This window comes from Microtus pennsylvanicus, chromosome X, assembly GCF_037038515.1.
Source record: "Microtus pennsylvanicus isolate mMicPen1 chromosome X, mMicPen1.hap1, whole genome shotgun sequence".
Classification (NCBI taxonomy): domain Eukaryota; kingdom Metazoa; phylum Chordata; class Mammalia; order Rodentia; family Cricetidae; genus Microtus; species Microtus pennsylvanicus.
In genome coordinates this window covers 97,468,255-97,492,171 of record NC_134601.1, presented here as the reverse complement: position 1 = coordinate 97,492,171, position 23,917 = coordinate 97,468,255, and the positions used below count along the sequence as shown (strand labels likewise).

Genomic DNA, 23,917 nt, shown 5'->3' with positions numbered 1-23,917 from the left:
ATAATTTACAACATTAGTTATTAATGCTGTGTTCCAATCAAGGTACTTGCTGAAAGAGTAGATCTTAGGTGTTCTTGTCACAAAAAATGAGTAACCAGTGATACATTTCTTTGCATAACTATAGTAATAGATGTATATATGAAAGCATCATGTCATACACAGTAAATGTGTACAATAAATTTTATAAAGGCCATGCAAAATGAATTTATTGAATATCTAATCATGTATATTTTTTAGTTACAAGCATTTCCCTACATTTTATAAGGATTATAATGAAAATATACATGATTTATAAGTGTGATATTCACTATCTATTTAACTATTCAACTTTACAAATCATATTTGTTCCACGAAATACAATTGATATACTTATATTATGATCTACTCTAAAATAACACATGGTTTTGTATTAATATGACCTTCCAACAGTCCTGACATTAAAATAAATGTGTCCTTGTCTGTCTGTTTTGTTTTTAGACTTGCAAAATGCAAGTGAAATCATACAATCAATACATGGTTTTAAAGACTAATATGAATCTTTGCTTTTCAGTATCGCAAGAGTTTGGGAAATAAATATTTAATGAATTTCACTATGGTAAAGTAAGCACAATGATATAGGATTGCAAACATTCCTATAGGCTAAGAAAACAGTATGTCTTAGGGTTTCTCTTTTTTTTTTGTACATATTTATTTATTTATTTAAATTTATTTATTTATTAAAGATTTCTGTCTCTTCCCCGCCACCGCCTCCCATTTCCCTCTCCCTCCCCCAATTAAGTCTCTCCCCAGCCCGAAAAGCAATCAGGGTTCCCTGTCCTGTGGGAAGTCCAGGGAACCCCCACCTCCATCCAGGTCTAGTAAGTTGAGCATCCAACCTGCCTAGGCTCCCACAAAGCCAGTGCGTGCAGTAGGATCAGAAACCCATTGCCATTGTTCTTGAGTTCTCAGTAGTCCTCATTGTCCGCTATGTTAAGAGAGTCCGGTTTTATCCCAGGCTTTTTCAGACCCAGGCCAGCTGGCCTTGGTGAGTTCCCAATAGAACATCCCCATTGTTTCAGTGTGTGGGTGCACCCCTTGCGGTCCTGAGTTCCATGCTCGTGCTCTCTCTCCTTTATACCCAAGAGAGGCCTTATCATACAACAAAAGTATATGCTCGACAATGTTCATAGCAGCATTGTTTGTGATAGCCAGAACCTGGAAACAACCTAGATGCCCTTCAATGGAAGAATGGATGAAGAAAGTATGGAATTTATACATATTAGAGTACTACTCAGCAATAAAAAAACAAGGGTTTCTCTTGCTGTAACAAAACATCATAACAAAAAAGTAAGCTGGGGAGGATAGGGTTTTTTTCTTATTTTCATATCATCAAAGGATATCAGAGCAGGAGCTCAAGCAGGGCAGGGATCTGGAGTGAAAAGCTGATGAGGAGGCCATGGAGGAGAGCTGATTTCTGGCTTGCTTGCCATGACTTGCTCAGTCAACATTTTTATAGACCTCAGAACCAACTGCCCAGAGATGGAGCTGCCAACAATGGGGTGCCCCCATCAATCACTAAATAAGAAAATGCCTTACAGTCTAATCTGGAAGCATTTTCTCAATTGAGGATCCTTCATTTCAGATGACTCTAGCTTGTGTCAAATTGACATAAGCCTAGCTAGGAAAATACACTATTATTCTAATCCCAGGAATTATGAAACTCTATCTGGAAAAAAATGGCTCTTCAGTTGGGTCTCAAAATCCAATAATTCGGTAGTTAGGAACATGAAAAACAAAGGTTTTCAAAGGAAAGGAAACTTAAAAGAAATGGTATAGACATATATGTTGCTAGTTATCAAGGTCAACACGGAATCAAATATTTTACTTCCACAAGGTGAGTTGTAAGAGGTGGTAAGAAATTGAGATGAAGAGAAAAATGATAATAAAAAGTTCTGCTTACCTGAGACTTTTCATGAAGGAAATGCAGGTACTCTATTTTCATCTGACTATGAACACTTTGTGTTTTTTAAACATGCAAAGTTTAAGTTATTTGAATTGCATGATAATCACTTTAAGAGAAAGGTGTGGAAATATATTTGAAAACACCATGCTGGGAGTAAAGGTCATTTTCAATAGTTCTTTGAGAATTTCATATAATACGTTTTAAATATATTTACTTTCCTAACCCCAACTCTTCCCAGTATTCCAACCCAGAGTTGGTGAGGACTTTAAAGATCAGAAGACAGATTTAAAAAACAATTGGGCAATAATATTTAGAGAATTTATTAAGCAGTAAGAAGTAATAGAGACCAAGTAATAACATTGTTGTAATAGTAAATTAGCCCCAAATGCAGCATCTAGAGACAAGAATCAACATTTGGTACTTCATATAGTTTGTGAGTAAGGATTCTAAGTCAGCTTAACTAGATACTTAAGGCATAGCTTTTCTGTTGATTCTACAATCAGAATGATGTCAGCCAGTACTGTGTGTTACCTGTCCTGACATGGTGAGTGAAATAACTCTTTCACAGGGCCTCAGTTCCTGGCTGCCTAGAACAAATGAATGTCTTTATCGATGGGCATCTCCATAGAGTTTTTGATTGTCTTTATATTGATTTAAGAAGAAGGAAAAGACTGTGATCTGGAACTTCTGCCACATAAAAGGAAAAGAAATGTCAAGGAAGAAGATAACCAACTTTATATGAAAAATTCCTGGTTGTGTGTTTTAAGAATCACAAACATGGGGCTGGGTGGTGGTGGTGCATGCCTTTAATCCCAGCATTCAGGAGGTAGAGCCAGGCAGATCTCTGTGAGTTTGAGGCCAGCCCAGTCTATAAAAACTAGTTCCAAGACAAACTCCAAAGCTAGAGAAACCTTGTGTTTAAAAGTTGAAGGAGAGAGAGAGAGAATCACACAGGTGAAATACATTGAGGATCTCTCAACTAGATGGTACTTTAAAATATGAAGGGTAAATTTGTCTGATTAAAACATAAAAATGAAATGAAAAAAAATAACATTGTTTTTGAAACTTGGCATAAAAACGTTTGGCAAGATAAAGGATAAAGATTAGCTCATCCCACCAAAATGACAAGAAATAAATAGATTTTTTTTTTGGAAAAAAAGATTACCGTCAAAGGAAGTAGAAGTGCCCATTGCATTTGACAGTTTTCACCCCACTAAAAATATTGCCAGAGCAATTTCAAGTGTGTGAGACTTTTCATGGGGTTAAGCCCTTGTATAATACAAAATTGATAAGGGAAAAAAATGTATGTGACAAAAGAAATAAATAGAGGAACAGCTGTCAACTGAAAAAAAAAAAACTTTCTATAGACTTTAAGAAACCACAGATGCCAGCCAAGACTACTATAGCCAGTACAACTTTCAATTTCAATAGATAGAGAAAATAGTCAAGAATTACCCACAAAAGATTTAGAACACATTTATTTCTAATCAATATTTCCTTTAAGCAGTAATAAAATAAGATGTACACAGACATTTGCTATGGCCATGAGACAACATGTAAAACAAGCATATTTTCAATCACCTGTTAGTATAGAAACTGATATGCCAAATTTAAAATGTTATAAATCTTACAAAACATACAGCAATATACTATTGAAATGGGTGTTTCTGAGCATTTAACATTTAACAACGTTCAAATTCCTTGCCTTGAATTATAAAAGTTTTGACTTGGGGGCAAACATTCAATATTCTCTTCCAAAAACTTCATGGGAATCTAAATCTCAATGGTATGAGCTTAGCGATCTTTAGCTAAATCATTCTATACTGTAGCCTGGATACTGAAAACAGCTGGGTGACTAGTGCAAATATGTCAGGTGATGAACACAAAGTTTCTCTCTGGGGCTGGCGAAGAGGTGTTGTATTAGTATATATTCATTGTAAAGGGTAATGTTGTTTCTCCTATCCTTTCCAAATTGTTACCTGCTGTTGTGGGGTCAGCAGTGTTGCAGCCATGTTACAGCCAGGTTAAATGGGAAGAAAATATGGATATAGATAAATTAGAGAAAATGAAGCATATACCAACCTGAAGTCTGATTTAACTTTTAGTATTATTCATACATAATTAACAAAATTGTATACTTCTATATATTAATATATTATAATATATTGCATATTATTAATTATTATTATGTCAATATGAGTTATCTTCAATCACTGCCAAAATCACTAATGTTAATGTGATTTTTGCATGTGTCTAATGTGTAGGTGTCATTCTTAAGTATGTGGATGTCATTCTAAATGTTTCAAACATAATAATCATTAAGAAAATCTTCATATAATCTGTATGCTACATCTACTTATCTGTTAGAATGATAATATCTGACATTATTTCAGAAATAAATTTTAGCTCATTAAAATGATGTACAATCCTTCATATAGCACATTCTATCCTCATACAAATGAGTCAACTTTTACATATAGTATTATTAACAAAACATAACTAATAAATATTAAGTTTAATGTAGTATCATAAATATTACAGCAAAAAATTTCAACTCTCTTGGAATCAGTTTTTCAAAATATCACACACACAGCTCAGAAACTTCATGAGCCAGGCCTCATTATTGGCATTGCTCTCAGCATTGTCTTCCAAGTTCCCACAACAGCTCATTAAACTAAGCATTCAATCGCTTTTTAAGCTGGAAGCCCCCAAATTCTCCAATTCCCCATCCTTCTCCCACAAAGCATTTATAAGGCATAAAAGCCACATATTCAGGTCCACCACAGCAATGCCCTGTATTCCTGCTATCAATTTCTGTTCTATTTTACTTTCTGTTGCTGTGATAAACTCCAGGACCAAAGGAACTAAGAGAACAAAGAATTTACTTCACTTTCCACTTTACACATCATCTGTGGGAAATCTGAGCAGGTGCTTGAAACAGAAACCACATAGGAATGCTGCTTACTAGCTTTTCCCCACTGGCTTTCGCAGTTACTTTTGTCATGCAACCCAGGCCCATCTGTCTAGGGAGTGTACCACTCACAATAGGTTGGGCTCTTCAGAATCAAATAGCAATTAAGAAAATAACTTACAGACATGTCCACAGGCCAATCTAATCTAGGGAACTTTTCAATTGAGGCTTCCTCTTTCAAGGGGATTCTGGCATGTATCTGTTGACAGCCAAACTCACTACAACAATCACGAAATCACGTTTTTATTTTATATGATGAAAGGCACTAACTCTTTTATAGAAAAATGTATAGCACTTGAATGCAAACAAAATTTGCATAACCTCTAGATATTCTCAGAATGAGTGATATGAATCCCTGCAAAGGGTTATTATTTATTCACTAACAAAATACATTTCTAAAATAAAATCCACTATGCTAATACATACTATTTACAGTTTTAATCTAACAGAGCTGAAGAATGTATTTTTCAGGGCTTGGTCTGAGTCATTGCCTTGGAGAAATTAAATATTGGCTCAGATGACAGTAAGTTTAGTCATTCTAGGGTCCCAGTAACTGAAATAGTTTTGTCACTGGTACTGTTTCATTTATTTTATTTTAGTTCAATTGAAGTGAGAAATTTTCAAAGGTGTTTATATTGTACATAGGTATATATGACTAATGAGGAGTGTGTATGAAAAAAAACCTAAGAGAGAAGTATTAATTTGAATTCATCATATCTATGAAAAAGTATTTGGGCTACATTTGAAACTATGGTGTTAGGTAGTATGCACAAGTTCTCTGATAAAACTACACATGAATGCAGACATACATTAATATCAAATTAGCAAAATGAAAACAACATGTGTTATTAGCTTGCCCAAAAGTTAAATCTAACATGTATGAAATATCAGAGAATTTGATAATTTTTTATAGTAATAAAATAATAAATGTTGGTTTAGAAATGGATACACTGATATACGTGGAAGTGATATACATACTGGAGATTGAACCTAGAGCCTTGTGCAAGTTTAGCCAAGCACTTTGCTGTTGAAATGTATGCATCGCTCTTTTGTTTTGCCATTTCTTTTGAGGCAGTGCCTCAGTAGGTTCCCCAGGTAGGCTTTGGCTTAAAATACTCCTTTCTCAGCATCATGTGTAGATGGGGTTGCAGCACTTATTTTTTACAAGATGATCAACATGACGATAATTTGAATCTTTTCACCAGCATCTCCACAACTCCTCAAGATTCCCCTATTGTCCACTCAAAATCAAGTAACTGCCATTTTATTCTTAGCTTCTAAAAATTCACTCTTTTAGATTGCACACTTACGTCAAATTACATAGTATTTGCTTTCTATATTTGGCTTACTTCACTTACCATAATGTTCTGCAAATTCATTCATGAAACAGGTAGTAAGACATTCTTGTTTTAATGGAAAATAACCTCCCACTGTGTATATACACACAATTTTATGATTTACTGTGGTTGATGGGAATTTATATTGATTTCATAACTTTTCTTTTAAGAATGTTCTTTTGAAATTGCTATTATTTTTAAGAATTTCATAAATGATACTGCATTTGCATCATTCTTACCCTACTTTTTCTTTCTCCATCTACTGTGTCCCCCACCCTTGGGCTTTCTCAAATTCATGGCCTCTTTTTCTTTATCTCTTTTATTGTTACATATATGCATATAGTTAATAAACTGTTGATGTTAATCTTATATAGTGTTGCTCATATGTATATATTTGGAGGCCTGACTACTTGGTGTTGAATAATGATTTAAACGCTCATTCCACAGCTCTTAATCTAAAGGCAGTCATCAGTATGTCAAGTTGTGTCATCATTGTTTAGAGCTTGTTTAGTCAGTCATATTGTTGAGATCTCATGGGTTCAGCTTTCTTGAAATATATAAAAGACACAATCTCACAACAGAATTATTGGTCCTCTGGCTCTTACAATCTTATTGCAAATTCCATGATATTTCTTGAACCTTGGAGGGATTGTGTTGTAGATATATTAGTTGGGGCTGGGCACCTTATTGTCAGTTGTTCTCTGTATTCTCTGCAGGTGTTGTTACAGAAAAAAGAGTAAATGTAGATATCTCTTTAGCATATTCATGCCAGTTTCTTTGGATATATTTGTAATATATCTGATTGGTCACAGAATGGTTCTATTTTTTATTTTTGAGGAACTCTTTCACTTCTGCTTTAGAACTGTCCATGTGGTTATATAACTTCATATTCATCATCAGGTCTGGAGGCAATTGCTTTTACCCACTGATTAATCTTGTCTGTAGCAATATGTTTTAAGTCCTGAATTAATCTGCAACACAGGTGCTAAGAACACACACTGAAGAGATAAACACCTCACCAATACATGATGCTAGAAAACCCAGATATTTCACATGCAGAATACTGAAATTTGGGTCATACATCAACTAACATATAAAAATAAATTCAAAATTTATTGACACTTAAATATAAGATATGGTGTAAATCTACAGCAGTAAATTATAAGAGTAAATACTCTCAACATCAATCTTGAACAGGATTTTTATAACTGACACTAAAGTATAGTTAACAAATATAAAATCAGACAAAAAAGTTTAAATACACTATAAATTCTATACACAGCAAAGAAACTAAGCAACTGTTAAATGATACAAAATGTAGAATGAGAGTAAATAGTCATGAACTATATATCTGACAGAGGGCTAATACTGAAAACACATAAGAAATTAGTATGTATCAAGAATTAAAATTATAGTTAAAGATAGATATACTCAAGCTTGAGAAAAGGTTCTAGGCTTTTTTGTTAAGAATTCATACAAAACACAAGCATTAAGAACAATAATTCAGAAATAAAACTGAAATGTTGCAAGGTAAAGAATGAATAATTAAGACAACGTGGCAAGCTACAAAATGGAAAAGGTATATCCGAATTACACATTCTGTAAGGGTTCATATATATGATATAAAAGAACTAAACTAGTATAGACAACAAAAAATAACTCAATTTAAAACTGGGGTACAGATCTAAACAGAGAGTTATCAACAGGAATCTTAAATGTTCGAGAAATACTTAAATGTTCACCATCCTTAGGCATCAATGAATTGTAAATCAAAACCACTTTGATATTATATCGTACCCTAGTCAGAATGGTCAAGATCAATGAAAAGAATGACAGTTCCCGCTGGCAATGATATGGAGTAAGGGAACACTCCCCTGCTGCTGGTGAGAGTACATATTTATACAACCATTATGAAAGTCAGTATGCCAGTTCCTTAGGACACTAGGAATGTATCTAATGCAAAATCCAGCTTCAAGATCCAAGCATACAGCAAAATACAGGAGATGGAAGAGAGAATATCAAGTACTGAAGATGCAATAGAGGAAAATAGACTCATCAGTCAAAGAAAACATTGAATCTAACAAAAGCTTAACACAAAATATCCAGGAAATATGGGACACCATGAAAAGACCAAATCTAAGAATAATAGGTATAGAAGAAGTTCAACTCAAAAGCACAGAAAATATTTAACAAAATCATAGAAAAAAACTTTCCTAACCTAAAGAGAGATGTGGTATGAAGATAGAAAATGCTTACAGGACACCAAATAGACTGGATCAAACAAGAATCCCCTTGTCACATAATAATCAAAACACTACACATACAGAATAATGAAAGAATAGTAAGAGCTGCAAAGGAAAAGGGGCAAGTAACATATAAAGGCAGACCTATCAGAATTACACCTGAATTTCAATGGAAGCAATTAAAGCCAGAAGGTCCTGGACAGATGTACTGCAGGCACTAAGAGACTACGAATGCCAGCCCAGACTACTATACCCACCATAGAAGGCCAAAACAAGATATTCCATGACAAAACCATATTTAAATGATACCTAGCCACAAACCCAGCCCTACACAAATTACTAGAAGGAAAATTCCAACTCAAGGAAGTTGGCTATATCAACAAAAACACAGACAATTGATAATCTCACAAATCATAATGAAGGGGAAAACACACAAAATAAAATCACCAACAAGGAAAACTAAATTACCAGGAGATAGCAATCACTGGTCATTATATTCCTTAAAATAAATGGAATCAACTCACTTATAAAAAGACAGGCTAGTAGATTGCATATGAAAATAGAATCCTAGCCGGGCGGTGGTGGTGCACGCTTTTAATCCCAGCACTTGGGAGGCAGAGGCAGGTGGATCTCTGTGAGTTTAAGGCCAGCCTGCTCTACAAGAGCTAGTTCCAGAACAGGAACCAAAAAGCTACAGAGAAACCCTGTCTTGAAAAAAAAAGAAAAGAAAAGAAAAAAAAGAGAGAGAATCCATCCTGCTGCAAACCTTAAGCACAAAGATAGACATTGCCTCAGAGTAAAGGGTTAGGACAAAAGTTTCCAATCAAGTGAAGCTATGAAACAGCCTGGTGTAGCTATCCTAATATCTAACAAAATATATTTCAGAGTAAAGTCAATCAAAAGAGGCAAAGAAGGACATTTCATATTAGTCAAAGGAAAAATCCCTCAAGAGGAAATCTCAATACTTAACATCTATGCCCCAAATACAAGGGCACCATCATATATAAAAGAAACACTTCTAAAGATTATATCACACACTAATAATGGGAGACTTTAATGGTCCACTCTCACCACTGGATAGGTTTGTCAGACAAAAAAAGTTAACAGAGAAATAAGGGAACTAACAGATGTTATGACTCAAATGGACTTAACAGACATCAAAAGAACATTCCATCCAAACATAAAATAATATACCTCCAGGAAACTTCTCAAAAACTTGAGCACATACTAGCTAAAAAAACAAACCTCAACAGATCCAAAAAAGGGGAATAACCCCATGTATCTTATCAGATCACCATGGCTTAAAATTAGAATTCCTCAGCAACACCAATTCCAGAAAGTCCAGAAACACATGGAAATTAAATAATGATCACTTGAAGCATCAATGGGTCAAGGAAGAAATAAAATGAACATGGCGAGCAATGAGGGCTGATGAGAAGCCAAGGACAATGGCACGGGGTTTTGATCCTACTATATGTTCTGGCTTTGTGGGAGCCTAGCCAGTTTGGATGTTCACCTTCCTAGATATGGATGGAGGGGGGAGGACTTTGGACTTTCCAGAGGGCAGGGAACCCTGACTGCTCTTTGGACTGGAGTGGGAGGGGGAGAGGAGTGGGGTGAGGGGAAGACGGGTGGGAGGAGGGGGAGGGAAATGGGAGGCTGGGAGGAGGCTGAAACTTTTTTTCCTTTTCTCAATAAAATAAAAAAAAAGAAAAGAAATTAAGAACTTCCTAAGATTCAATGACAATGACTACACAACATATCCAAATTTATGAGACACAGTGAAATCAGTGTTAAGAGGCAAGTTCATAGCACTAAATGTATACATAAAGAAGCTGGAAAAATCCAACACTAGTGAATTAACAGAACATTTGAAAACTTTAGAACAAAAAGAAACAAACTCACCAAGGAGAACTAGACAACAAGCAATAATCAAATTGAGAACAGAAATAAACAAAATAGTAACAAAGAAAACAATACAAAATTCAAGACAAAGACTTGGTTCTTCAAGAAAAATCAACAAAATAGACAAACCTTTATCCAAAATAACCAAAAGGCAGAGAGAGAATATGCTAATTAACAAAATCAGAAAGGAAAAGGAAGATATAACTAAAGACACAGAGGAAATCCAGAGAATAATTAGGTCATATTTGGAAAACCTGTACTCCACAAAATTGAAAAACTTAAAGGAAATGGACAACTTTCTGGATAAATATCACTTACCAAAATTAAATCAAGACCAGGTAAGTGAATTAAATAGATCTAATAATTGCTAAAGAAAGAGAAAAAAATCATCAAAAGTTCTCAAACAAAAAAGGCCCAGGACCAGATGGTATCAGCTCAGAATTCTAAAATATTTTCAAAGAAGAACTAATACCAACACTCCTCAAATTGGTCCACAAAATAAAAACAGAAGGAACATTACCAAACTATTTTTATGAGACTACAATTACTCTGGTACCCATACCACATAAAGACATTATTAAGAAAGAGAATTACAGACCAATTTCACTCATGAACATTGATGCAAAAATACTCAGTAAAATAGTGGCAAATGGATACAAGAACACATTAGAAACATCGTCCACCATGATCAAGCGGGCTTCATTCCAGTAAGAACACTTAAGCAATCCTCTTAACAAAATCCTCAAACAAAACATGTAAAAAAAATTAAATTCTATCCTATTGGTGTGGGCCTATGATTGCAGCTACCTACTGTAGAATCTGATACTTGAGAATCACAGGTTAAAATCTTTGTTGGGCAAGTTCATAAGATTCTGTCTCAATAAAACAATAAGTAAATAAACAAATAGAGTTTGAGATTCTACTATGTTGTAGAATACTTGGTGAACTTGTGAGAGGTCTTAGGTTTAATTCACTGAGAAGTTTAGCAAAGATATAAATGACATATATGTTGAAAAGGGTGTATATCTAGAATACATTATCTCAACAATGTGAGAATATAAACGGAATAGTAAAAAGTGGAGCTGAGAAGCTGAGCAGGTCAGCTAGGACTGCCCTCCCTTCACTCTGACTCACCCTCATGTATTATTCCCAAAAGAGGGGGCAGTTTCCCTCTATGCCACCTGACATGTCTGATTAAAGCAGAAATACACAGAAACAAAATTAATATGGAATCTCTATGATTAGAGTGGAATAAAGATTGCTTCCTGTTGGACTGCCTCTGAACAATTAGCATCAGGTTTATTTTGTTTATGGTTGCTTATTGTTGTTGTTTTACTTTTCGAAACCTAGTGTGGGTAAGTGTATTTAGCATCATGGTTTGAATAAGCATTAATTTCTCAAATGTCTCACATGCCATGCTCACCTGACCCTTGCATATTAAGGCCTTGGCTCCTGTTCTCCTTGTTTTGTTTTGTTTCATTTCACAGGGCTGTGGGTAAAACTGTCAAAAATTCTGGATTGACACTTCAAAAATAAAGAAAATTAAATGGTCCCAGGAGACCCTCAGAATTTATTTAAGCATACTAGGGAGTTTTCAGTTTAAAACCACAATAATAACTAAAAGATATCACATTCAATCATTATTGTATTTCATAATTGTTTATTTACTGTAGCTATATAATATATTAAATACTAGCATTTGCTGGTGGTGATGCAAGCCTTTAATCCCAGCACTTAAGAAGCAGAGGTGGGTGTATCTCTGTGAGTTTAAGGTTAGCCTGGGCTACAGAGTGAGTTCCAGCACTGTTACACAGAGAAACCATGTCTGGAAAAAAACCAAAAGAGAACAATACTAGCTGCTACTTAATACATATGGGTAGAAACATTTTTAAAAAGTGTATGTTAGTCTGAGCATGATATATATTGATGAGGATAACTAAAATTAAAAAAATACTGATAACCTAAAAGCAAATGAAATGATGAATCAAGTAAAATGATGATACTTTGCATTACTGTAAAAATTTTGCATGGAATTGAAGAGATGGTTTAGCAATTAAGAACATTTGTTGCTCTTGCAGAGGACCCAGGTTCAATTCCTAGTCCCATGTGGTGGTTCACAGTCATCCATAACAACAGTTCCAAGAGATTGGAAGCCCTCTTATAACTTCTTTTTTTTTTCCTTTTCCAGTTTTATTATTTTAACGTTTAAAATTACAACCACAGCAAATCTTTCCCGGCACTGATAACACTTATTTAAAAAGGGGGAGGGGGCGCGAGTGCACGAGTTTCCTATTTTATTAAAATAAGAGAGACAACTGTACAGGTTTTTTCTCCCAGCTCCCGAAGTGAGACTAAGTACTAGTCTTAGATACGGATATATACATATACACACATGCACACAAGCCTGGCTCTCTAAAGCTACCTAGCAAATTCAAATCAACTATTTTATTTCTTAACAGCCCTCGCCCTGCTTCTCGCCCTCCTCGGCTACTTAGAAAAGACTCAAAAAGTACAAGAGGTTGGAGGGGTTTTAAGTGGCAGCTGGTAGAACTGAAGCGGCACCAAGCAAAGCCACATCTTATACAGGAAGGAACAACAAAAAGACACAGCCCATCAACCGTGTGGAAAAAAACCCAAGTTTCCATAGGCACACTGAGGCACTTGGCTGACTTCCCACCCCTCCCAAGTCCACTCCCATTTAACAAGAGACCATTGAAAAGAGCCCCCCTTCCCCAATGGCTAGATCCTGATAGTGAGAAGCTATGGTTTCTCTGGCCAGCTGTCAATTGGAGCCCTTTCCCCTCCTAGACAATGGTGAGGCACTAGGGCATAAGTGACAAGGTCCCCAACTGCTCACCACTGGAGTTTTTCCTCCGTCCCTCTCTGGCCAGTTAGGTGGGGTGTCACCCTCTGCTCCCCACCAGAGGTTTTGAAGCTCTCACGAGGGATGGATGAGCAACTTAAGAAAGCGTTGAAAAGACAAACTTTTGTTCCTGGGTCCCCTCATCTAGCCAGAACTTTGCCAGTTCCATTTTCCTTCACAGTAAACAAACCACCCAACAATCCTCCATCCCTAACCCCGTAAGAAGGCTAATATCAAGTCAAGGGAAAAAAATACATCTTCATCATTACAAAGATGAGGTCTGTGCCTATCCTTGCACAATGGGTTAAGAACCATTCCACCATGTCTGTCTGAGGAATCCGAACTCTTTTTTGTAAAGAGTCAGAATGGAATGGGCAAAGGGTTGCAGACGAGATCAAGAGAGAAATGTTATTTACAGAAAAGAGGAAGGGGTGTCCACAAGCAAAGCCTTCATCGTCATTTCTTCTTGCTGGCCCTCTTGGCACTTCTTCAGGTATCACACATATATGTGGTACACACACATATAGAGAGTTGGGCCAAACATACATACACATAAAATAAATAAAACTTTAAAACTGTTGCAGCCAGTTTTGGAAATTAAAAGTAGGAGTATTATCATTTGTTCAAGGACAACCTGAACTGCAGAGTTAAGTTTCATTTTATCCTGAGTTAACGTGAAACATTTACTCAAAAAAAAATCAATCATATACACAATTAGAAACAAAGGAGAATTGATAGAATGACATTTTTTTTATTTTTCATAAAGGAAAAGAAGAATGAATGCAGTAATGCCTTGTTACTGATAAGAAAAAGTTACCTTGGACTTCTATAGCTGATAATTGATATTTCATAAACAAATGAAATAAAGTCATACTGACTTTAATACTTCGTCTGCTCTCTGGACTTGTTGCTATTTTCTCATAGATTCATCAAATATCTCTAACTCCAGTACTTCCTGATACTCCAAAGTAGCCAAGGTTATGTATCCTGTAAAAACCAATTCCTTTAGTTTTCAAATAATAAAAAAAAACTCATCGTCTTAAAGCATGCCCAGAGAAATTGTGGTATTTAAGAGAGTCCTACATAAGTTCCACTTTTTATGGGTGAAAGAATAAATTAATGTTATTCTTAGGATGCTTACAAAATAAAGAAATTAATATAGCAGCAAGCCAATGAGTTTGCACCCTAAAGTTTGCACAAAATTTAAAAAGTTGACAAAACAAAAAAAGGCTGTAGGTATATAAATTATTTGCAAACAATTAACATAGAAATATGAATTCACACTGCTCAATTAATAACACTATATTGGAAAAAATCAGATACATTAATAAATATAATCATGACATTCCTTTCTTTTAATAGAATTTTTCATCTTATTTTCCTCTTCCTATAAAAATTCATATTTGCCCAGGCATTCATGTTCAAAGATTTTTATAACAGTTCTAGAAATTATAGTAAAATGTGAAAAATGATATATATTACCAGTGAGAAGAGGATGGTTAAATTAAACACACACACACACACACCACACACACACACACACACACAAAGATTCCAGTCAGTCTATATTATCATAAAGATTCTGCACTCATTTTATACATTGATAATAGGAAGAGAAAGCATAATATACACTGAGTTCAAGGGCATCTAATATATAGAGTGAATTCCAGTCCAGCTTAGGTGATAGAAAAATGAAAACAACAAACCAAAACATTTGCAATGATCTTTTATGGTACATTTATGGAAAGATTCTGGAATAAAATTTTAAAATAAAACAAGTCATTAATTATCGTATTTAGGAAAAACAGGTTCAGGAGAAATGTGCCAAAAGGTGAATTATTTTATTCAGTTTTCAACAAGAATATTTCTGTTATTACACAAAAGCAAAATTATCTTCAGGGGTTTACAGAGAGACAAAGATCACTGAAATATCATTGAGTTATTTATTTTATTACCGTATAACCCTTTTTAAGATTTATAGTTAATAGTATGTACATGTGCATATCTAAGTCTGTGTATATATGTTTCTTACTTTCTCTGTCTCTGTCTCCGTCTCTGTCTCTGTCTGTGTGTGTGTGTGTGTGTGTGTGTGTGTGTGTGTGTGTGCGTGTGTGTGTGAATGCTATATATGTGTGTCCTCATGGAGAGCAAAAACTTTATGGATCCCTGGAGCTAGATTTATAGGTAGCTCTTGCCACCTTACATGGGTATTTGGGAACTGAACTCTAGTCCTCTACAAGAACAGCATGTAAGGTCAACTGATGTTCTGTCTCTTGAGTTAGCCAACCCTCCTCTTCCAAAGAAATGTTATCTCTTAGAAAAACTCCTGGGCTTTTAAGACTCAACCTCAGTAGATGTTTTTGCTTACACCATGGTTCCATGATCTTTCCTCATTGAATACTGTTGGGATATTTTTTCCTTTTTCTCTATTTATTTCTGAGAACATAATTATAACGTTTCTTACTTCCCTTTCCTCCTTCTAAACACTCTCATATACCCCTCCTAGCTCACTTTCAAATTCATGACTTCTTTTATTTATTAATTGCTTTTGCATACATACATGTCCACACATATATTCTATATATAGTCTGTTGAGTTACCATTACGTTATTTGTATGTATGTTTTGTGGGCTGACAATTTGGTATTAGATAATGAATTGGTATTTTTCTTCTTGGAAAGAATATTGCATGCTTAGTTAGTAAATATTATTAAATGTGACCTCAGATATCAGGCAGTTTCTAAAACTTCTGCTCTGACTTTATGATAAACAAACTGAGAAGCAGGTGATTCTGTCCCAAGTTAGATCTGAAAACATCTAGAGGTTTGAAGAAGCTATAAATTTCACTGTTTAAAGTGAGTGATTATGCAGAAGAGGCTCATATGTGGTAAAGGGGACATAGTGAATGACAAGACTTGGAGGAATATAGAGACATCAACATCAGGAAGAACTAAGAAACTGAGAGCTGTTCCTCTAGGAAGAGAGAAGCAATTCAGCCTCCAGAAAAGAATGACATAAAAAAGTGACCTACAGGACAATTTCAGCATAAACAGTGGGAGACAATATTGAAGATACAGGGAGAAAAATACTGTAATACAATTTATTCTAATAGAAATGTATGGTGATGGGAATAAAAATGTATTGAAAGATCTTCATCAGGACGGTATGAGAGACAAAGTATAGGCTAGAGGGGAATTTATTGCAGAAGTCTTCTCTCAACCCTGCCATTGACCACTTGTGTGTTGTAGAATATTACTTTAACTACTTAAAGTTGTATTATATTTGCTTATGTTGTAGAATATTGCTTTAACAATGTGAAAGTGTTTTACATATGATTTTGCTACATTAGTTCAATGAAGTAAAGATATGTTACATTTGCTTATGCTACAATTGTTTAATATGAAAAGATGTGTTGCTGTTTTACCTTGACTAAGACATCCGATTGTTCTAATAAAGAACAGAAAAGTAAATGGCTAGGCAAGAGGGTAAGTGAGGTTGGTTGGTAGGGAGAATAAATCGGAGGAGAGAGAGAAGAGAAGATGAGAGGCAAGAAGAGAAGAGAGGAGAGGAGAGGAGAGGAGAGGGGAGGGGAGGGGAGGGGAGGGGAGGGGAGAGGAGAGGAGAGGAGAGGAGAGGAGAGGAGAGGAGAGGAGAGGAGAGGAGAAGAGAAGAGAAGAGAAGAGAAGAGAAGAGAAGAGAAGAGAAGAGAAGAGAAGAGAAGAGAAGAGAAGAGAAGAGAAGAGAAGAGAAGAGAAGAGGTGAAAGAGATTGGTCTGGGGCCAGAAGCCAGGTAACTGTCAGCCAGGCAACTGCCAGCCAGCACACAGAGTACCACGTACAAAAAGAAAGATAAAAAACTCAAGGCAAATGGTAGATAAAAAGAAACAGATTAGTTTAAGTTAAAAGAACTAGGCAGAAATGAGCCTAAGCTCAGGTGAGCAAATTCAAAATTGAAAATAAGTCTCTATGTCATGATTTGGAAGCTGGGTGGTGAACTAAAAGGAAAAGACTGGTATATTTGGTGCAGGGATTGACAAATCTGAGAAGATAAATAAAAAAAATGACTCCTTTAAGAATCTCTTCCATATCAGTACAAAAAGTAGGAACAAAAACTAAGAAAAATTACCTGCCACAGAGCAAGCACCGATTTCCTAGAGCTGGAGTGGTTGAATGTAGTTCCTGGACAAAGGCTCCTCCATACCGACCCTGTCTCACTCTCGTTCTCACAGACCCCAATATGGCGTGGAGCCAGCCACCAAAGCCACAACAGAAGTCTGAGCAGTGGCTTAGCAGTTTAGTGTTTTACTTATACAGACAGAAAAGGCTAGTTAATAAAGACAGATGCAGATGCAAAACAAGGTGTAAACAGGTTACAGTGTATTTGAAAATATAGGTAGGCTTAAGAAAGAAAAGAAAATGGGTATAAACAGTTTGAGAAAAAGGTAAATAGTTTAGAAATAATTTAAAAATAAAAATCCACATAAAGATGAAAAATAAACAGAGTCTGGATTCTGTATGGTATTGTGTTCATTCTGAGTTTTATGAATGCTAATGAGTGAAAAAACAGCTGCTAAGAGACATGAGATTGTGAAAAGGACTGCTCAGTTAAACCAGCCTAGATATTTTAGCAATGCTTTAATTTTAAAATGGAACTAAAAAAAATGTATTCCATTGGGGAAGAGGTTCTTCTTTTATTTCCACAGTAAATGAAAGGCTATGGATTCGTTCAAGGTTAATAGTGATGAGGTTTTATCCAAGGATGCCCCTGAAAATTCTGGCTACATATTTAAAGAAATATATCTAGAAAAAAAATACAAGACATGTTACATACATTTTACCTGCTCAAACAAAAAACACAAAACTCATCTTTGTCTGGCTTGTGTAAAACTCACATTTCATACTTGTCATATTGAAGATGTCTATATTGCCTTTTAAAGTTTCTGTCTTTTCAGAGCAAGGGGACCAGATACCAATGAAAATGGGTGGATCAGGTCATCCAGCCTCTTTGAGGGCTTCTGTTCCCATTCCCTTAGAGTTCTGCATCCAGAACAGCTTGAAGTCTGCTGGCTGAGATGTTCCAGCCTCAGACTATTCTAACTAGGAATATCAATAAGCCTTGTGCTTTTCTAGTGCTCAGACAATGGACAACACATGTTATAATTAGATTTCCTATGACATGACCATTATTTCAATTTTCTGAAGTTTCCTAAAACATACCTTTACACATAGGCAACAGGAAGCAACCTAGAGAAAACAACGCCCACATTTCCAAGAGGTATGGTGGGTTGCGTTGGGTTATTCATTGGACTATTGATGTTGGTAATCATCTAGTGGGGATATAGGATTATTGGATAAAAGGACAATATTTACCACAAATATTTTACATTGGTATGGTATTTGGTATATTGATACAAATTTAAAGTTATTTTAGAATGTATATATGTTTATACTCCTGTTTAAGATATTGTAACTATGTTGTTCACTTAAAGATGCAAGGTAAACTTCTTGTCCTTAGTATTATTATAAAACATTTAGAATAATTAATAAACACATGTTAGTAGTTAGTCATCTGTAACAATCAAACTTGTAGTTATGTTAGGTATATTTTCAAGATCATACAGTGTTGTAGGAGGCTGCTCATTTTTTCCTGACAGCTCAGACCCAAAATAATCACTCAGAAACTATATTTTGTAATACTATTTGGCCTATAACTTAAGCATATTTTAGGCTAGCTAGGATATCTTAAAATATCCCATCTCCATTAATCTGTGTTATCACCACTTTGCTGTGGCTTACTGGGTCATATTATGTCCTGAGTTTGTCTCCAGTGGGGCTAAATAACTTCTCACTGACTCCTAATCTCTCTATGTCTCTCTTTTAGCTTGACTTTACTCTGTTAAGCCATTGGCCAAAAGCAGCTTATTTATTAACCAATAAAAGCAGCACATAGACATAAAGACTTACCTCACCATTACAGAGACATATTTTAGGTGGTCTGTGAAAACATCAAAAACCTACAGAATATGGCACTCAAAATGTTTTGTTAACACAGGGATTTTCATGAAAGTGAGACGTGTTTACTCCTGGGAACATCAATCTACTTCACAAAATGATGATTGGCATTGAAGAGCCTCCATATGAGAAGTTGCATAGTAATCTCCTCCATTGTTGGTGGGAGTACAAACTTGTACAACCACTGTGGAAATCAGTACGGCAATTTCTCAGAAAATTGGGAAATGATCTACCTAAAGACCCAACAATACCATTCTTGGGCGTATATCCAATGAATGTGTACATTCAAACCACAGGGACATTTACTCAATTATGTTCATAGCAGAATTATTCATAACAGCCAGAACCTGGAAACAAACTAGATGCCCCTCAACTGAAGAATATCCATGTGGTACATTTATACAACAGAATACTACTCAGCAGTATAAAACAATGAAATCTTGAAATTTGCAGGAAAATGGATGTAACTAGAAAAAATATCTTGAGTAAGATAACCGAGACCCAGAAAGACAAACATGGTATGTACTCACTCATAAATGGATATTAGATGTAAAGCAAAGGATAACCAATCTATAGTCCATGGCTCCAGAGAATCTAGGTAACAAGGGAAACGTAAGAGAGACATACATGGATCCCCCTGGGAAGGAGAATTAGACACAATCTCCTGGAAAAAAATGGTTCATGGTGGTGGGGGAGAAAGGAGGGCAGAAAGTGAAGAAAGAAAGTGAGTGAAGAAAGAAAGGGAGAGGGAATGAGAACATGAGGGAATGGGATGATCAAGATGGGGGAAAGACAGAGAACAAGAGCAAAAAAAGAGGTACATTGATTAAGGGAGCCATTATATGGCTAGCAAGAAACCTGGCACTGGGAAAATTTCCAGGAATCCACAAGGATGACCCCAGCTAGCTAAGACCCTTAGCAATAGTAAAAAGGGTATTTGGAATGGCCTTCTCCTGAAATCAGGTTGATAACTATCTTAATTGGCATTCAGATCAGGGGAAAACAACTTGTTTACAAAAAATTAAGGCTCTAGGGGTTCACTGCTCCCAACACATATGATATATTATATGTAATATTAGTTATTACACATAATATTGAATAAATGATTATAGTATATGTTTATATGATCATGCTATATTATACAAAATACACATTAAATGTTATATTTAATATAATAATATATAATATGCATGATATATAATGTATTACTATATAATAAATAATTATAATATAAGATATAATTATAAAATATATACTATTACACATATTATGGCATATATATTATATCTATAATGTATGTCCTGTTCTCTATGTTCATCTACACTAGGAGTTGAGGGTGCTTTCTATCCCACCACTGGTGGAGATAATTTGGGTTGATATATGATTCTAAACCACTAATCGTAGTTTTATATTAGTGGGTTTTTCCTTCACCACTATGACACACCACACTTGGGGCCAGGCCATGCTCACCACTTCCCCACATTCTTCTAATCCAGTACTCATCTTAACTGAGCTCTGTTTTCCACTTAGAAAAGGTGTGAGTTTCTCTTAGTCCCCAAAGTGTCTTATTTTGTATGATTCTCTTATAAGAACTTTAAATTCTCACACCTCCACACCATCCTTCGTACTTCTCATTTATATGTTAGAGGATAGAGTGCCATCTTATGTAATAGTTGCTCCCAGACTCCAAAAGTCTAAAAGCAGCGCCCCATTCATTATTTTGTCACTGTTTTCTCCTCTTCCTGCTTCTCTATCTGCTTCTTCTTCCCCACAAATCATTCCTGTTTACAAAGGATAGATGTTTGGTAAATGTTTGCTTGGGGAATAAAAGTGTCAGTGAGTAAGAAGTTAACTTTGTCATAATTCATGTTCCTACATTGTTTAATGAATGCAATACATCCAGGCACATAAGTTTAATTTAATTTTATTTTGTAGATCAGATAACAAGATTCAGAAAATCCAAGAGTGCATCATCTACTACCATGGTTTCCATATTTTCTTCTTGCAATTTTATTGAAGTTTTGCTTTTTCTAAGAAAATGTCTATTCTGGTGTCATGTTTTCTTCTTTCAGATGAATAAGATGTATTTCAATTTGTTTTCAATACTGAGACTCTTAACTGAAAGAAACGTCTGGAAACTTGAAAAAGCAAAACTGAATGTTACTCATGTAGAATAAGGCTACAAATATGAGATGCACTCTTTTCTCTTCAACACCACCTCAGTCCCCCCTAGTTGATTGAATGTTCTCTTTCAAACTGATGAAAAGCAGGAATTTTGGTATTCAGTGCTGGTTGGAAGAATTGTTGGAATTGTCATTGGTCTCTGTATCGTTTAAGAAACCAAAAAGAATCATAGATGCAAATTTAGCATGCATTCTCTCTTGGTCGGCTCTCAAAGCTTCTTCATACAAGGATGGGAAGGCACTGGGAACAGTGTTATGGACTTTGGCCAGAAACTCAAGTACTTTCATTTTTCTTGTTTCAAAGAGGGCCCTGGGACCCCATAAGAATTGATAACATTGCGAACCCTTGTAAGGTACCCGCCGATATTCCAGGTACCCGTCATTCACAAAATCTTTAGTGATGAGCTTCTTGACGTTTCCATAGATGAAGTGATTGACTCCAGCATACACTCCCATCACACTAAGCGCTTGCCAGACATATTCCTCATTAACACAGCTGCCATTCATGAAGATCACACACAGGATTGTCATCAAGAGGCCACTCTTGGGCATGATTTCCTCGCAATTCGTAAGTTCTTCACCAGTAGGACTAAATATGCTGACAAGTTCATAGCAGTGTCTGGTTGGGTCAGTTTCCTTAACATCAACAGCAAAGGTCAGTACCATGAGCTCAGAGGCCTTCTTAAGAACATCAGGGAACTCTTCCCTGTTGTGTGGGATGACATGCTCTAGTATATCTTCCTTTGTTATTGGCTCCTTCTTTTTATACTTTCGCAGCATGAACAGTACCAATGAAATTGCTTTTTCAACTATCTTGGTTGATGATGGATTACTAGTTGAGGAAAGTGCCCAGGAAGTACTTGGTCTTACCTCATCTTGGCTCTTCACACCTTCATCCGACTTGATGCATAGAGCACTTACAGAAGCAGAGGTGGGCCTCTGAGCCATCTTAGGTTTGCCAAGTGATTCAGCATCAGAAAAGCTCTGGACATCACTACTATACAGGGGAGAAGAGGAAGAAGGATTACCTCTCTCTTCTACTGTCGGGACCTGAGCATCCTGAGTAGATCGGGTTTCACATCGAGCCTGATGGCGTTTCTCACGGGCTCGGAGTTTACTTTTATGACCACGAGGCATGATGATTCTGGTTACGGAGTATCAGCAGAAGAGCAAGGCACCTAGGGATGGAAAGATGAGATGGTATGACTATCGGAAGAAAGGTGAGATCACTTTGGTCTTTAAACCAAGCTTGCCTCTACAATCATCTATGACAGCAATGGTATAGGGCTCTTGTTTCAGTTAGTCTCTCTCTCTCTATGAACTCATTAAAGGAAATTAGAGAGTGATTAAGAGTTTGACTGAGATCTGGTTGTCCTTCCTAGGGCAAGCTAGAGCTATAAGCAGGTGCCAGCAGGTCTAGGTTCCGTGAAGTAGGAAATGATCATCTTAATTTGCCTTTAAACTTAACACGCCACACCCGAATTTACATTTAAGAGCAATCAGAGCTTCCCATTTGTCACTCTTCGGAAGTTGGATAACTAACCATTAATAGGAAAATGAGAGAGAGAGAGCCCTAGTCAGCTACCCATTCCGGGTTTTCCCAGAGCTACCAATAGAAGCTAAACAAAATTTAGTCTTCAGTTGTAACCATTAACCATAGAACAAGCTCCCTTTCTCCCTGAAGCCCAACTCCCCAATAGCCAGAGCCAAATGGCCTCTGACGGTCAACAACAGGGGCAAAGGTCTGTGTCTACTCTCTCTTGCCATGTTGAGAGTCCTCTCATTTCTCACTCAAAATCGTATTCTTTATTTTTGTAACCCCCAGAAGTCTTTGCTGACTTGAGTTCACTAACCTGAGATCAAACTCTTCACTTGCTCCTTGGCACTTCGCAGAAGGAGGAAATACAAGGTGGGACTACTGGCCATACCCGGAGTCTCTTTAGCTTTGGGCTCAGAGACGTAACAGAGCATACGTGACAGAGCGCCCGGGGCCAAAGTTCTTAACGTCATCGCTTTTGATTTTCCTGTCACTTTTCCCCTCAGAAAAAAACTCCTTGGAGTTAGAAGTCAACCGTACTATCTTACATTGACATATTGACAGCTCTGCCTGTGGTTTCTCAGTGATGAAAGCAGGGGGAGGGGGGAATGTCTTGATTTTTGAGCCGGCTGTCACCATTGCATGGGTGTTCACCGCATGTAAGTGGATGGGGGTAGAAAGGTGGAGATGGAAATCTTCATCTTGGTTACTTCTTTAAAGTTTCCTTGAAAATATCAATTCCAAGAAGGCTCTGAGATGTTTCTGAGTTGCGAGCATTGGAGCTGATTCAGACACTGGATTCAGAAGAAGATGACCAGATGTTGATGTTCTAAAAGAAAAAGGACTCTATGAGTTGGGTTCTGTTCATCAGTTAATATTGGATTTTGTAATCTTCTGTCTAGTTTTTAATTGGACAATTAATTTT

The 23,917-nt window shown here is 36.1% G+C and overlaps 1 protein-coding gene across 1 annotated transcript; it reads right to left on the bottom strand.

Annotated features, from left to right (window-relative positions):
• Positions 1–21,554: 21,554 nt before the first annotated feature.
• Positions 21,555–22,592, bottom strand: LOC142840433 (melanoma-associated antigen B18-like). Its single transcript, XM_075956956.1, has one exon. It carries the CDS (start codon positions 22,590–22,592, stop codon positions 21,555–21,557), a length of 1,038 nt encoding a protein of 345 aa, XP_075813071.1.
• Positions 22,593–23,917: the final 1,325 nt, after the last annotated feature.

Excerpts from the sequence above, each read along its gene's own strand:
- LOC142840433 (XM_075956956.1), bottom strand. The coding sequence starts at position 22,592 with ATGCCTCGTGGTCATAAAAGTAAACTCCGAGCCCGTGAGAAACGCCAT.